We start from the raw sequence: 16,972 nt of genomic DNA, 5'->3' as shown, positions 1-16,972 counted from the left end.
CTTTTATGCTGAAACATTACACAATCTCCAGAGTGCGGAACTGCCTTCTTCCCACTGCTGCTATTTTACAGAGAGAGGGGCAGAAAAACCAGTTTCCGTAACAAAGAATGTGTGTTTGGGAGGCGGGAAGTGGAGGGGAGGAGAGGAACCTGAAAGACATCCCGGAAATGATGGAAAAGGACCCTGAAAGGACTTGTTAAAATCCCTCCTACAGGCTCCCAGAATACATAAGAACTGAGTAAAACACCACTCATCATCGGGGCTTTAAAAGCCACATTTCTTGGTCTCTAGAATGAATCTCTTTTGTCTGATGTTTGGGACCTTAGGATCAGAAGAAGGTGAGGTCTTGATCATAACCTGGGAATCAGAACTCTGTGGATTAAATGCTTTAAGAGAAGGTTCCCTTCTCTTTTTTGAGTCTGATTTCTAAAGAAGCTTTTTCCCAGAAGATAAGGCAAAATCTATCAGTGCTTGATAAATATCTAAAGGATCATGAAAAAATGAATCCCTTGCAACTCACTACCACTGCTCGAATATAAAGAAATGAACACAGAAATGCATGTCTTGTAGCCCCAGGGTAGATGGGGGAGGGTGGTAGGAAGAGATCCTCGCTGGTTGGGGCACCAAACCAGACCCACCTCTCCCCACCTCATCCCTCCAGTCTGTCAACACACATTCACTCAGTACCATCTACATCCCAAGCATCTAGGCGGGTGCTGGAGCACTCAGCATCCCCACCCTGCTCCTAGGGGACAGCCTTCTCTTTCCTTTTCTCTCTCCCCTGACATTTAAAATGCCTCAGAGGGCTTCCCTGGTGGCGCAGTGGTTAAGAATCCGCCTGCCAATGCAGGAGACACGAGTTCGAGCCCTGGTCCTGGAAGATCCCACATGCCGCGGAGCAACAAAGCGCCACAACTACTGAACCTGCGCTCTAGAGCCCGTGAGCCAGAACTACGGAGCCCACGTGCCACAACTACTGAAGCCCAAGTGCCTAGAGCCCATGCTCTGCAACAAGAGAAGCCACCGCAATGAGAAGCCCGCGCACTGCAACGAAGACCCAATGCAGCCAAAAATAGATAAATAATTAATTTAAAAGCCTCAGAGAATGATGCAGGTTCACCAAGAGACACTAACTCAGAGCAGACAGTGATTGTTCCAACAGAAACAAAAAACAGGCCTGCGGGTGGTAGGGGAGGGGAGGGGAGGGGAGGGGAGGGGAGGTGGGAGGGGAGGGGAGGGGAGGGGAGGTGGGAGGGGAGGGGAGGGGAGGGGAGGGGAGGGGAGGGGAGAGGGGAGGGGAGGGGAGGGGAGGGGAGGGGAGAGGGGAGGGGAGGTGGGAGGGGAGGGGAGGGGAGGGGAGGTGGGAGGGGAGGGGAGGGGAGGGGAGGGGAGGGGAGGGGAGGTGGGAGGGGAGGGGAGGGGGAGGGGAGGGGAGGGGAGGGGAGGGGGGAGGGGAGGGGAGGGGGAGGGGAGGGGGAGGGGAGGGGAGGGGGAGAGGGGAGGGGGAGGGAGGGGAGGGGGAGGGGAGGGGAGGGGAGGGGGAGGGGGAGGGGAGGGGAGGGGAGGGGGAGGGGGAGGGGAGGGGAGGGGAGGGGGAGGGGAGGGGAGGGGAGGGGGAGGGGAGGGGAGGGGGAGGGGGAGGGGAGGGGGAGGGGGGAGGGGAGGGGAGGGGGAGGACCTTGGGGAGGGGAGGGGAGGGGGAGGGGAGGGGGAGGGGAGGGGAGGGGGAGAGGGGAGGGGGAGGGGAGGGGAGGGGGAGGGGAGGGGAGGGGAGGGGAGGGGGGAGGGGAGGGGAGGGGGAGGGGAGGGGGAGGGGAGGGGAGGGGGAGAGGGGAGGGGGGGGGAGGGAGGGGAGGGGGAGGGGAGGGGAGGGGGAGGGGAGGGGAGGGGAGGGGGAGGGGGAGGGGGAGGGGGGGAGGGGGAGGGGAGGGGAGGGGAGGGGGGAGGACCTTGGGGAGGACCTTGGGGAGGACCTCTCCCTAGAGAGGTGTGATGGGAACGGGTTCTGCCTCATTTTGTCTGGGCCGGTCACTTGGACGTCACTTGTATGCTCGGATCCTCGTTTTTCCCGTCTATAGAATAAAGGTTGGAATAACTTATCCCCAAGTCCCTTTTCAGTCTTCAGCTTCTACTTTTCCAAGATTCTAAGGGGTCTTTCGGGGTCCAGCACTGTGTACCCAGGGAAGCAGCACATGGTGCGGTCACTCACACGCGGGTCTCAGCCTTTGGCCCCGGTTACGTGTTTAAAGTTCGTACCTGGGTGATCCCCAGGATGCCAGTTCTCAGATATAGCAAGTTTTCTCTCCTTTTAGGCCCGGTTGTTCGTGCACGGCTTTCGCACTGAGTACTGCAGTGTAGTCGCTGCCTTTCCAAACCCCGGGCAGCAGGGGGAAACCTCGTTCCTGCTGAGGGACAGGTATGTAGCTGGAGACAGAATCACCAGCTCTCCACCCTCGTCCATGTGAAAAGCCGAAAACGTCGAAGGGAAACGTTCTGCTTTTCCGGCAAGATGTCAATGCTGGCTCCTCCGAGCTGTGTGGAGCGTTCTGCCGCCGCGGCCCCGCGCTCCGCTTCCCGCGCTCCGGGAGGCAGGCAGGGCGCGGGAGGTGCTCCGCGGCCTCTCGGCTGCGTGTCCGCGGCTGGCACCCTAAGACCCCTCCCCGGAGCCCAGACCTACGCAGGAGAGCGCTGCCCTCTAGTGACCAGAGTGGGAGACGCAGCGCGGCCCGAGCTCGGAAGAGCCCTGCGGCGGCTGGTCCTCGCGAAGGTCCAAGTGCCGGCGCATCCTTTGCAGAAGGTGCTTTGACTGGGAAAGCACTGGGATTCTTTCTCTGTGTACGAGCTGTGGGACTCTGTGATTTCCCTCTAAGACCAGGATTGATAGATATATAGATGGATGGACCGATCAATAAACGTAGGATAAGTAAATGATAGACAAACCTAAAGGCAGATGGATGGCAGGGTTAGAAACACGTTTTTAAGGCTTGCTATGTGCCAGGCACAAGGCTAAGTGCTTTGGTCCATTATTTCATTTGCGTCTCTCCGGAACCCTATGCGTAGCCTCCGGCCCTATTGTCCCTCATTACCTCTGTCCCTATTTTCCAAATGGGGAAACTGAGGCCTCAGACAAGGTAAATGGCTTGCTTCTTGGCAATCCTCCGCAGAGCGAGGATGGCGAGCGGGTCTCAGTCGACGGCCCCAGCCTCCGCCGTCGGCGCTCTGCCCGGCCGCGCCCCAAGCCCCAGACGCCCTGGGTACCACGTGCCTCCCACCTCGCTCCTTGGCCACCAGCCCTGATGCGGACATCGCCCCGGCCCCGCACCCCGTCTCACTCGTGGAAATCCCCCAGGACACCTTGGTGGGTGGGAACATCGTTCCCCAAGCGTGGGCTTTACCGCGTGCGCGCTTGGCAAGGGGTCTCACTAACGAGAAAGGGGAAAGCTCTGTCCAGAGATTTTAAGATCCCCAGAAAGTTTCAATCAATCATTCCTTTAACTGTTAACTGAGCGCTTACTATGCGCCTGACGCTGTCAGCAAGGGAGTCTAGGGCGGGGACAGACCGGTGGACAAGTGACCACATTCCGGACGGCTGTGCCCGGCGCCCACCCGGGCCGCGGGGCAGCTCCAGGAGGAGGCGGGGGAAGGGTACCCCCGCACATACTCGGACGGTCTCCAGCACATTCCGTGGGCCCCGCTAACGCCCCCTCCAGCCTGGGCCCTCGACCGGAGCCCGCACCCCGGGGAGGGCGGTGGCAGGGACTTTGCGCGGGGGCCCTTGATCTCACCCCACTCTCCCCCCAACTTTCCTAACTGCCGCCGTGTGTCACCCGGCCGAGGGGTGGGCCGCCACGCGCATCCCCCCGCCTCGGTCCGGACCCCCCTTCCGGCGGGGGCGGCACGCGGCCGGCGTAGGGCCTGCGTCAGCGGCAGCCCGCCGGCGATTGGGGCGCGCCCGCCTCCTGCGCTCCCGGGCGAATTATAAAGTGGCTCCGGCCGCCGCAGCCCGGAAGGCGAGGGAGGCTGGCGAGGTGGGCCCCCAACCCTGCGCTGCGGCCGCGGCGACGCCGAGGACCGTGACGGTGAGCCCCGCGCCGCCCGCCCGCCTGCCTTGCTCTCCTCTCCCTCCTGGAGTCGCCCGCACCGGCTTTCTCCGACCAGCCTGTGCGCCCGGAACAGCGGCAACGTGAGTGAACTTGGCCAAACCTCGCCTTGCTGCGTGGGTTTGGGGCCGTCCGCCAGCTGCGTTTTATTCCGCGTTGCGTTGCATGGGGTTCCCCAACTTTCTTCCGCTCCTTGTATGTGACCCGGGTCAATATCGCGCCTCCCCGGGCTGGCGCGCTCTCGAATTTGGTCTCCGTAAGTTCCCTCCAGAATCCTGCCCGGGCCGCCCGGAAAGGGAGCGAGTGTCTGGGGCCTCCCCGGGGTCCGGGTGACAGTGACAACTCGGGAACCGCGAGGCGGTCGGAGCAGTCCCGGCGGGCTCGACCAACGCCCCGCTGCAGCTGCCCCGCGAGGAGTCCCTGCCAGGGACCCGCTCTGCGCCCCGGGCGGGCTCGGAGTTCGTGTGCCCTCTCCCCGCAGACCATGGCGCGGTTCCTGAGACTCTGCACCTGGCTGCTGGCGCTCGGTCCCGGGCTCCTGGCGACCGTGCAGGCGGAATGCAGCCAGGACTGCGCGACGTGCATCTACCGCCTGGCGCGCCCGACCGATCTCAACCCGCTGGTGAGTGTTCCGCGCGGCGCGTCTCGTGGTCACAGCCGGCGCGGACCCCTGGTGACCCAGGCGTCCTGACTGTTCCCCGAACGCTGACCAAGTAGCTCTGGGGACCCGCGACTATCTAGGGACCGGAAGGGGCGGCGGGGCCCCCGCGCAGACCAAGTTTGTTTCCACCCCGGGGAGGCGGGAGCCCCGGGCTGTACTGTCTTCAGCACCTCGGAGAGCACTGGGTTGTCGCCTCACCTGCCGCCAGGAAGATGCTCAGTCACCCCGCCTCCTCACGTAGCCCACCAAGGGCCCCTTCCGCACACAGCCATCTTCCCATTCTTCCCGCAGAGAATATTGACTTTTTTATTAGTGATATTCCGCTGCCTTTATTCGAATGTCATTTCTCCAGCCCTTTTAAGCTCAGGTCTCTCAGACCCTGACCCTCACTTGCGGGTACGAGAGAGCAATGGGATGGGGAAGGGATAAAGGGTGGGGGGGGGGGGGAGGAAGGGAGAGCTCAGTAGACTGGAGAGAAGGAGGTCAGCCGCCGTTCTACAGACAGCAAGTGATGCTGGAGTTCAACTTCTGTCTTGTCTAGAACGTACTTCTGTAACACCTCCTAAGACAGCGGTTTACTTTGGCTATGAAGAGGGCACAGGAGAGGTGGCGAGGTCCAAAGAGGTGGCCGTAATGCAGAGATAAATTACACAGGGGCTTGGGGTGGGGGGGAATCTAAGGTCAAAAGAACCGTCTTTCTAATCATAGTCTGTGTGCTCTTGAATCACTCCTGTTGCTCTACTGAGTCAGAACCTCTGAAGCTGGGACTCAGGAAGCTTCATTTTAACTAGTTCCCCGATAATTCCTTTGCACTGTCTCCTCAGTTTGTTGAGCTTCTGTGATAACTTAAGTTGGGCAGAGAATAATGTGTTAATCCAAAGAGTTCAGCTCCTCACTAGAGCTTTTGAAGCAATTTTATTATGTAGATGCATAAAACAGGGACAAAAATTAAGGAAAGGGGGCTTCCCTGGTGGCGCAGTGGTTGAGAGTCCACCTGCCAATGCAGGAGACACGGGTTCGTGCCCCGGTCTGGGAAGATCCCAAATGCCGCGGAGCAGCTGGGCCCGTGAGCCATGGCTGCTGAGCCTGCGTGTCCGGAGCCTGTGCTCCGCAACGGGAGAGGCCACAACAGTGAGAGGCCCACGTACCACAAAAAAAATAAATAAATAAATAAATAAAATAAAATAAGGAAAGGATTCCACAAAACCCAAGGTGTATATTTCACGTTAAATGTTTCTTTGTTCCATCTGGATTACCTGATCCACTTCATTTGACAAGACAAGTAGTAGGGCTTTATATTTAAACTCTGAGAAAAATGCTGCATCTTAAGTAGGGGTAACAATCCCCTTCGTCCATCTTTTATCTTTCTGATTTGTTTTTTGTTTAACTGGTTAGCTTTCTATTGGAGCTTACATTTAGGATTGTTATTTTCTCTGTGAAAAAAGGCTTGTTGATGACTATATTGTTAGAATTACAGCAGCTCTGGAATTTTCACTTGGATGAAAAAGACACATGAGAAATTAGGTTGCTTAGCCAGAACTATGTAGTAAAATCAATGTAACACATATTTATTGAGTTATTGAGTTTCTACCATGTGAAAGACACTTGTGCTTCATTCTGTGGTGGATACAAAGATGAGCAGGCATGCCATGATTGATGTCCAAATTGAATTTACCCTCTAACATAGAGGGTAAATAATACAAAAATGCATAGATGGCTACAGGAGCATATAAATATAAATTAACACCACTTCCATTCTGTGACTGTGCTATTCCAATTATTTGCCGTTATTTATTTTTGAAGGAATCCCTTTTAAAAAGCCTTTTGGTAACAGTATACAAATATTCAACATTAATTTTTGGCCAATAGATTATTTAAATTTCATTTTAGGATGGAAATATTCTTGACACCTGAACATCTTAAATTTTAATGATGTTTTGATTTCTTAATCAGATGTCAAGAATAAAACAGAACCATTTTAATTAGATCTTTAGATTTTTATATATGCATATATTTAATTTTCTTAGACACAAAGCTTAAATAATCATTAAGAGCTGCTTAAATATATACCCTAAAGAATTTTGTTGCACTAATAAAATGCTTCCTTTCATTGTGAAAATAATATGTGTGTATTTCATATTAAGTAATATACCAATATATTTTTAAATCTCCAGAAAATGCCTGGTTTTTATGTCTAAATCATGGGTTGGTAACTGGGTTCTATAAGCAGACTTCAGGGGGCCATAAAAACCTCTGAATTGCTAAGAAATATCATATATAGGTTAAAGTTGGGTGGGAAAATATCTTTACAATATTGCAATGGCACAACATATACAATCTGTTAGAATGCAAAGAAAAATTCTAATTTGATTCCATTAATTCTCCACAGTCTCCCCTTTTGAATTTCCTTTGATTTGCCTGTTCAGTGTGACAAAAAGTTGTAATAAGGAAAATGAGATCATTATGTGGTAGTTTCCACATCAAAGCAAGCATAGACTGGTCTTAAAAAAAATGTGTTTGGTGAACGAAATCAGAAAAGCCTCTTTTTATCACTAAATCGAATTCTTTTCCCAGGCTTGCACCCTGGAATGTGAGGGGAAACTGCCTTCTCTCAAGACCTGGGAAACCTGCAAGGAGCTTCTGCAGCTGTCCAAGCTGGATCTCCCTCCAGACGCCAACAGTGCCCTCAGCAAACAGGAGGACCACCACTTGCTCGCCAAGAAGTATGGGGGCTTCATGAAGAGGTATGGAGGCTTCATGAAGAAGATGGATGAGTTGTATCCCCTGGAGCCGGAGGAAGAGGCAAATGGAGGTGAAATCCTTGGCAAGAGATATGGGGGCTTCATGAAGAAGGATGCGGAGGAAGACGACACCCTAGGCAATCCCTCCGACCTGCTGAAAGAGCTGCTGGGAGAGGGGAACCAGCGAGAAGGGGCTTCCCACCAGGAGGGCAGGGATGACGCAGACGTGAGCAAGAGATACGGGGGCTTCATGCGAGGCTTAAAGAGAAGCCCCCAGCTGGAAGATGAAGCCAAAGAGCTGCAGAAGCGGTACGGCGGCTTCATGAGAAGAGTGGGTCGCCCGGAGTGGTGGATGGACTACCAGAAAAGGTATGGCGGCTTCCTCAAGCGCTTTGCAGATTCCCTGCCCTCCGATGAAGAAGGTGAAAGTTACTCAAAGGAAGTTCCCGAAATGGATAAAAGATATGGAGGATTTATGAGATTTTAATCCCCTTTCCCATCAGTGAGCCCAGGCCCCAGCAAGCCTTCCTCCAGCCCCCAGTGAGAGACTGCTTCGCCGGTCGTGTTGTATTGTCCTGTGCTGCTTGCATTATATAGTTGACTTGATTGTCTGGATAACTTAACTGTACAACCTGAAAGCTGTCATTCCACGTCCTGTGTTCTTTTGAGAATCCTTAAGCCCTTAAGTATTGGTCTCTTGCAGCTGTCTTGTTTACATGCTCAAATAGTTTTTGGCATTACCTTGTCCTTTATTTTTGACAAAACGCCAATAAATGCATACTTGTATGTAGATATAATAAACCCATCACCCCAACTGCATAACATTCTTGCCAGTTTCTTCCCCTCCGAAGCTCTCATTCGCCCTTAGGTTTCCACTGCCTATCCTAAACTCACAGACAGTGAAACCATCTGCTTTCAACAGAAGCATCACTGGCCTCCTCCTCTTCCAACTGCTGAGGCTGCAAAAACATTTTTCATTTAATTCCTTGTATATGACATCTTAGATGAGCAAACCCACAGTAGCAAAACAAAATGTATTTCCACTCTCGTTTCTGGAATTCAGGTATGTGAGGAAAAACCAAAGCCTAATAAAGATACAAACTGTACCCTCATATATAAGGAACTCTGCATTTACATCCAAATGTGTATGTCTCTTTTCTTCAGCAAAATATTTTAGACGTTAATTTAAAAAAAATTAAGGATAATTTAGCCCCATTTTACAAACACAGAAAGTGGAGCCCAGAAAGGTCAATTCATTGGCCCAAGATTGCCCAGCAGCTGAAGGATAGAAATGGAATTAAGACCCCAAACTTCTTGCTCCCAAGCAATGTCCTTTCCACTCCAGTTCCCTGTCTCCCATCCAGGCCACTACCAAGAATCGGAAGGACGTGGGTCTCTATCTCGCTCACTGTTGTCCACCCCCTACACCACAACCCCAGTGGGTCCTCCAGAATCTGACGAAAGGACAGATGCATGGATGGAGGGATTTGGCGACCAGATCACTGGGCAAAGGTATTAGGAAGGTTTTGGAAGACAAATTCTCATCACACAAGGAGTTTATGACTACTTCACATTCATTAAAACATTTGGGACAATAGGTACAAACAATGTAACATGTCTTTGTTTTTCTAACTGAAACCACCTGCAGCTAAATTCCCATCCACTGAGTCATTTTCCCAGGACCCTCATTCATCCTTTCCTTTGCGTTCTTCCCCCCACATCAGAGTTTAGCAACTGAGGGAGAGAGAGGAAGAGCCTCTGCTCTGCAACCCAGGTCTGTGCAAGACCATATGCTGCATTCCGATGGGGCCGCCCACCGCCCCGCTGAGTCCAACTCTACGGGGTTCCCGGGACCTCCCCATGGCCATGTGCTGCCCCCCCGGTCAGTGCAAGGGGTCACAGGTCCCTGCCACTCACTGAGCCCCACCAGCATCTATCTCCGTGATCTCTGACAAACTAACTTCCAGGCCAGAGCCCTCCTTCTTTTGAATTAGAGATGCAGATAATGTAAGCTTTTGAAGCAGGTTGGAAAGGAGCTGATAAACAGCAGCAGGCCTGTGGAAATCCATGTCCGGAGCAGTAGGAAATGATAGGGCTGAAACACATCAGAGATCTTAGGTCTCTATTCAACCTGAGCCAACTCTTTCCCTTGGAAACGCCGCCAGCCCAGTACTTTTCCAAAGAAATCTGAAACCTCAATTTCATGATAATATCTCAAGTTCTTAATGTCGGCCTATTGATTCCATTTAAACCAGTGTGGCCCAAACAAAACCCATCTGCAGGTCAGATTTGAGAGACAAGGGGCTAGTCCTTTGAGGGAAAAAAAGTCACTTAATTCTCTCCCTTGGAGACACAAGAGGGAGGGGATATGGGGACATATGTATATGTATAGCTGATTCACTTTGTTATAAAGCAGAAACTAACACACCATTGTAAAGCAATTATACTCCAATAAAGATGTTTAAAAAAAAAAGAATCCCTGAAAACCACCCTTGTGAGGCTCAAGAAAGGAATGAAATACTGGTTTATACAACCCACTGTTGCATGTAGCCTGAAACTAACACATTTCATTAATAAAAGAAAAATCAAGAAGAGTTTGAAAACTCTCTCTGCTCCAGGGAGCTCCGATTCACCTGCCAAAAATAAAAAGTAAACTCAGGGGGAAAAAAAAACAACAGTGGAAGAGAAGAGCAAATACTGAGGAGTGGCCCTACCAGATAGTAAAACAAAGATAGAAAGCATCAATATTGCAAACAGTATGGCCCATGAGCAAATGAACAAACCAAGAAACATAGTAGAAAGTTAGAAACACACAAATATACATAAGAATTTAGAATATGATAAGCATAATTTCGACTGGGTGCATTAAAATGGACTCTGGAAAGAAATGCTGTGGGTATGACCGGTAATCATTTAAAAAGGTAAAACTGAACCCACACTTCACACCACGAACATAAATTGGAGATTGTTGAGCCAAAGGGGAAGTGCATCCCTAGCGTGGTTAGATACTGCTGAGTTCTGTGCCAGAGGGGTCCTATCACTTGATCTGAATAATCAAAGACCTAAAAGTAAACAAAACTATACACCATCAGAAGAAAACATGTGTGAATTCCTTTACTTTTAAAGCTGGACTGTGATAGGCCTTTCTAGCTATGACTCAATATTCAGAAACCATGAAAGAAAACATTGATAAATTTAACAACTTTTTTACAATTATGCATGGAAAAAAATCATAAACAGAGGACAGAAGGCAAACTGAGAAAAAAATATTTTGTACACTTGTCACAGTTAAAGGGTGAATCTGACTAGTATATGTATAAGTGCTGGTAAAAATCAGGAAGAAAAACCAATATCCTACAGAAAAATAGGTGAAGAGCATAAATAACAAGTCACAAAAAAGAATTATAAGTGGCGCTTGAACAAATGAAATAATACCCAATTGATAATTAGAGAAAGGAAAATTAAAACTACTCCTGGACCCTGGTTTTCATTCATCAGATTTTTAAAAATCCCAAAAGTTAACAACACAGACTCTTGCCCACCCCGGGTAGCAGCACTTTCACACTTGGGAACAGAAGAAAAACAAACCTAGAGGCAGGAGTTTAGCAACATCTGACATTATCCAGTGCATTTACCCTTTGACCCATTAAGCGCACATCTAGTAATCTATCCTTCAGGTATGCCTGCAAAAATATAAGCCAAAATTTATTCAAAGCTATTAGTTTCAGCATTGTTTGAAATAGCAAAAGATTGGAAACGATCCACACCATGGAATACTATGCAGAGTAAAAAACAAACAAACAAAAAGAGCAAGGTCTCTGTGCTAATATGAAAGTATCACTGGGTTACATTTCTAAGGGAAAAAAATCAAAGCACCAAACATTATATACAGTGCTATTTCTGTGTGCAGAATAAGTGAGAACTAAGAATATGAATATATAAATACACATGTGCAAACACAAGTATTAGTATTTGTAAAAGTAAGCACAAAAAGAGAAACAAGCAAATACTACAAAATTCTATGTATAGGGACTTCCCTGATGGTGCAGTGGTTAGGAGTCTGCCTGCCAATGCAGGGGACACGGGTTCAATCCCTGGTCTGGGAAGATCCCACATGCCACAGAGCAGCTAAGCCCGTGCGCCACAACTACTGAGCCCATGAGCCACAACTGCTGAAGCCCATGCACCTAGAGCCCATGCTCCACAACAAGAGAAGCCAACACAATGAGAAGCCCGTGCACCACAATGAAGAGTAGCCCCCTCTCACCGCAGCTAGAGAAAGCCTGCGCGCAGCAACGAAGACCCAGCACAGCCAAAAATAAATAAATTAAATTAATAAATATTTTTAAATTCTATGTATGGGTACATATATGTGTGTATATACACGTGTGTGTGTGTGTGTGCATAAAAAGAGAGAAAGCAGAAAAAACAGGGTAAGAGTAGGCATAGCTTCATTGGAGACAGGACTTTTCTGTATAATTTTGTCTTTTGAATAATGAAGATAAACCACCTATTCCAAAAAAATAGATAAAACCAAATTTTTTCAAAATGATTTTACTTTTAAGCAAGCTGAAACAAATGAACCTATCTGTATATCAAACTGATAACCCAAACCACACGGGAAAACATTGATCCCAGTTGACTTTAGCACATAGTGCTTTATACAGACATAGCAGAATATTTGCTTCAGATGCGAAGAAACTCAAATTTTAAATTTCCTGGCTCTCCTGCCTCCCCTTCCACATTGAAAGACCCTTGTGATAAAACTGGGCCCACCCAACTAATGCAGAATATCTCTCTGTTTTAAGGACAGCTGATTAGCACCATTAATTCCCCTTTGCCATATAACCATATAACACAGAGGTTCTAGGGAAGCCTGTGGGCACCTTCGGGGGCCATTATTCCGCCTACCAGAGTCGCCTTCTGTATTAGTTTCCTAGGGATGTCATAACCAATTATCACAAACTAGTTGGCTTAACACAGAGAAATACATTCTCTCTGTTGGAGGACAGAGGGAATGAAAAATACCCACTGAGCTGAGAAGACATTTTGAGACCAAAATTCAAGGCAGGCAGCTCCATAAAACCAATGAATCAATTTCTTGTAGGGTAACTTACTCGCAGGATGGGATCTGGCGGACAACCACCCAGGAAATTTCGCAGCTGTCGTCCACGCCGCCAAGGGGCCACTGGGACAATTTGATAGTTAACCTAGGGTATGAGGGTAGGTGCCTAGCAACAAGACGTGCATCCCTAATCAAGCTTTATGAATGGGTAACTAGTCCCGTAGGCACTGGGAATATGTCAGGGAAGGTCTTCATCACTGTTTGGGGACTAACAGAGCATAGAGGCCATCTGGTCCTAATGATAATTAAACAATATCTCTTAATTACAAAGCCCTAGACGCAGAGAAGTGATTCACTGCACAGGACAGTCCTGGGTCGGGTCAGCGGAAGGACAGCAGAAAGTAAGGGCCCAAGTTGGTGTCAGGAAAGCTAACAGTCACACACTCCAGCCCCATATTCTGAGAGGCCACACAGTCGGTCCCCCACGAACAAACGAGTTCCATTCCAAGAGCACATTCGTGAGTCCAATTTGTTCGTAAGTCCAACAAAGTCAGCCTAGGTACCCAACTAACACAATCAGCTATAGAATACTATCCTGTAGGAGGTTTATAATACTTATCACACAAATCGTACAGAAAAAAACACACACCAAAAAGAAAGAAAACGTTTTTAATCTTACAGTACAGTACCTTGAAAAGTACAATAGCACGGTATAACAGCTGGCATCCAGGGGCTGGCATCGAGTGAACAGGCAGGAAGAGTTGCTGACTGGAGGAGGGAGAGGAGGTGGGAGATGGTAGGAGACGGAGGGCGACCTGCAATGTCACTCACGCCTGACGCTGATGGCACAGGTTCTGGTTCCTTGCTGGATTCAATTCTGTCTACCCTCTTGAGAAAACGGTCCAGTGATGTCTGGGTAGCAGCTCTTTTTTTCTCATCATAGATGACACGGTAGCACTGGATTGCATTGTGAACGGCCTCTGCAACCTTCGTGCACCGTTCCACGTTCGGATCCTGTGCCTCAAAATCTACCAGTGCCTCCTCAGATAAAGAAAATCCCCTTGCCATTTCCTGCATCGTGAGTCTCTTTGGTTCTTCAGTTACTTCTTCTTCCTCTTGTTTCTCTTCAACCTTTCTCTGGGCCTCCAACTCCTGGCACTTCTTAGCAGTACCAGCTACATCATCACTGCTTTTACACTTGCTTCCAAACATCCTGGGCTTGAAATAAAGATACTGTACTGCTGTACTCTATACAGTCCTGTACAGTAAAGTACACAAAAGCACAACCACTTGTAGAGGATGCACACATGTGACAACGTACGCCAGACATGTGAACTAACTTACATCATTGGACATGCGAACACACGTTAGCATCTTTGAAAGTTCGCAACTTGAAGGTTCATACGTAGGGGACTTACCTTATAAGCTTATCCGTCAGTGCAATCTTATCTGTCATTCTTCTAGGTAGACCGGAGGGCCAGATATCTGGAGGTGGCTTGCGTCTCGAGCCCACAGCAGCAATGTAAGCAGCAGTAAGATCAAAGGATTCCTCCCAAACATGAAAGCATACTAAGAAATACGGTTCCCCTTTTACCCAGGAGGAAGTAAGCCAAGGAGTAAAAGCTTCAGCAAAGGAAATCGTATCTATTTGATTACTGACTGTTTTCATCTGGGACAGCAAACCAGTCATGTTGGATTCATATGATGGTGTATATACAACTTTCCTGCCTGATTAAGGCACACGTCCCTCCCTACGGGGCTGTCCACACATCCAAAGCCACACTGTTTTGCAGCACCAACTTTCTCATTGGCGCAGCTTCCTGTTCTGAGGCCAGAAGTCCGTGCTCCATCCATGAGGCTCTAGGGGAGAATGCCTTCCTTGCCTTTCCCAGCTTCTGTTGGCTCCAAGAGATCCTTGGCTTGTGGCCACGTCACTCCAGTCTCTGCCATTGAGGTCACATTGCCTCCTATCTCAGCCTCTTCTCTGCATGTCTGTCTGTCCCCCTCTGGGTGTCTGTCCCAAAACTCCCTCTGCCTTTCTCTTATAAGCATATATGTGATTGCATTTCGGGCCCACCCAGGCTTACATAGGCTAAATCTCCTCCTCTCAACATCTCTATGTAATCGCAACTTCCGCCATATTAAGATTCAAAGGCTGCAGGGATTAGGGTATGGACATATCTTTGGGACCACCTTTTGAACCATTACACCTTCTAAAAAAAGACTTGTCTGATCAACAATAAATATCTGATGATCATCACTACCACCTGCCTTAACTAACTCTTAGAATATGGGTGCAAATTTCACAGCAGCGTCCTAGCCTGCATTAGCAGGGTCACCAGATCACTTCACATCTATTAATTCATGCCAGCTGCTGAAACGATGAAACCAGCCCATACTAGCATAAGGGGTCTCCTTCAGTCTCCTTGTAATTACTGTTTTCTTTCAATGTGGCAATTCAACACTTAACTTGTCTGCCAGCCAAAATGCTTGAGTTTTTCTTTTTTACAGTCTTCATTCCAGAGTAGAAGTAAACACTCCATTTCAACCATAAGCAGCTCTCTATTCATTGTGCAATTTAAATTAAAAGGTACTGAAGACTCTTTACCTCGGTTTTCTATTCACAGAATGTTTCAATATGGTTTGTACCCAGCTCCACGCAGGCCTAGGTCTTGTCCTATCTTCACTTTACTGTCATCCTTTTCAAATCTCCTAATCACATCTAATTTACTTTTGATGTTACCAGTTTTCATTTCTTTGCTGTACTTTAATCTTTTCTGGCCAATTCTCTCTTTTGATTATCTATTTATATAAAATATCATGTGAGTTAATCACTGGGAGACAAGGAGGTAACACAACTATATACTTTGCTGTCTATGTGGGGAATGAATAGATACACAGTGACTCATCACCAACAGACTATGAAAGGACTATGATCGGTCACAGATCATGATGCTCATCTGTTATTTACGTAATGATTTTCAGACTCAAGAGCTAACAATCAAGTCTGTGTTTTATGCAATTACTCACAATTGATATCCATAACTGAAGTTTGAACAGTGTTTTGGGGGGATTAGTGTGGTTTAGCTCAACTGTGGTAACTAAAATCCACGTGTATCAGAAGACTGCCTGCATTTACCAGAATGGTTAAAATTTAAAAGACAGACAATACCAAGTGCTAGTCAGGATATAGGGCAACTGGAATTCTCATACCTGGCAGACATATAAGTTGGTACAATTTCTTTGTAAAACTCTTTGGCAATATTTCCTAAACCACAACATACACATGCTCTTTGATTCAGCAGTTCTATTCTTCAGTTCTTATCCAACAGAAATTCATATTTATGTGCACCCAAAGACATGTATAAGAATGTTCACAGCATTGTTTGTAGTACCCAAACCTGGTAACAACTCAAATGTCCATCAGTAGTAGAATAGTACATTAACACAACTGAGTATTATACTGCAATGAAAATGAACAAGCTACCACTATAGGCAACAACATAAGTTTCATGAACTTAATGTTGAGCAAAAGAAGACAGAAAGAACAACAGCAAAAATACATGTTGTAAAATTCCATTTGCATAAAGTTCCAAAACAGGACTGTGGTGTCAGTCCAGTGGGGTTTGGGGAATAATGACTAGGTGTGGGCACACAAAGGATTTAGAGGGCTGGTAATTTTCTTTTTCCTGATCTTAACTTTGTGTTCTTTTGAAGGCCCATGGAACCATACATTTATGATGTGCACTTTTTGGTAATAACAGCATACTTTAATAAATAAATGTATTGTTTTAAAATGATGGGGCCATATAAAAAGCATTTAGGTACCAGTTGGGAGGTGACCCCACACATCAAAGTTGTGACAATTTCAGCATCAAAAATATTAATGAGTTTAGTTGATTCAAGTGCATTTAACCAATGAAAATGTATGAGTTTATAATAATCCTCCAAAATAAGAGAATTTGAACTACTGATGCATGTGACAAATTGGATAAATTATTAGGGAATTACGCTAAGTGAAAAAAAGTCCCAAAATGTTACATACTGTATGACTTCCTTGATATGACACTTTTGAAATACCAACATTCTAGAAATAGAGAACAGATTAGGGATTGTCAGGGTTACAGATCAGGAGGAGGTGATGGGGTGTGGGATTGTGGTGGGTGTGGTTACAAAAGGGCAATTTCAGGGGATCCTTGTAGCAAGTGTCTGGACTGTGGTGTAAATATATGTGAGAAAACTATAAAACTAAATGCACATATACACACAAACACACACACTCACAAATAAGTACAAGCAAAATTTGGGGAATCTGAGTAAGATGAGGTAGATTGTATAAATGTCACCATCTCAGCTATGATATTGTACAGTGGTTTCCATGGTACGAAACTCGGTAAAGGGTACC

General features: G+C 47.8%; 1 protein-coding gene across 2 annotated transcripts; it reads left to right on the top strand.

Moving 5' to 3' along the window:
• Positions 1-3,961: 3,961 nt before the first annotated feature.
• Positions 3,962-8,620, top strand: PENK (proenkephalin). 2 transcript variants are annotated; one of them, XM_081258710.1, is made up of 3 exons: positions 3,962-4,183; positions 4,582-4,722; positions 7,336-8,620. In XM_081258710.1, exons 2-3 carry the CDS (start codon positions 4,585-4,587, stop codon positions 7,987-7,989), a joined length of 792 nt encoding a protein of 263 aa, XP_081114836.1. In that variant the 5' UTR covers positions 3,962-4,183; positions 4,582-4,584; the 3' UTR covers positions 7,990-8,620. The 2 variants fall into 2 exon arrangements, with proteins under 2 accessions (XP_081114836.1, XP_081114837.1); XM_081258711.1 differs by lacking the exon at positions 3,962-4,183 and having other exon boundaries at positions 4,194-4,722.
• Positions 8,621-16,972: the final 8,352 nt, after the last annotated feature.

This window comes from Mesoplodon bidens (genome assembly GCF_964165515.1).
Source record: "Mesoplodon bidens genome assembly, chromosome: 16".
NCBI lineage: Eukaryota > Metazoa > Chordata > Mammalia > Artiodactyla > Ziphiidae > Mesoplodon > Mesoplodon bidens.
This window is presented reverse-complemented; position numbering and strand designations above follow the sequence as displayed.

Bases quoted from the DNA above. Each gene is read 5' to 3' on its own strand.
- PENK (XM_081258710.1), top strand. From the start codon at position 4,585: ATGGCGCGGTTCCTGAGACTCTGCACCTGGCTGCTGGCGCTCGGTCCC. The intron at 4,723-7,335 runs GTGAGTGTTCCG...TTCTTTTCCCAG, and splicing joins CGACCGATCTCAACCCGCTG to GCTTGCACCCTGGAATGTGA.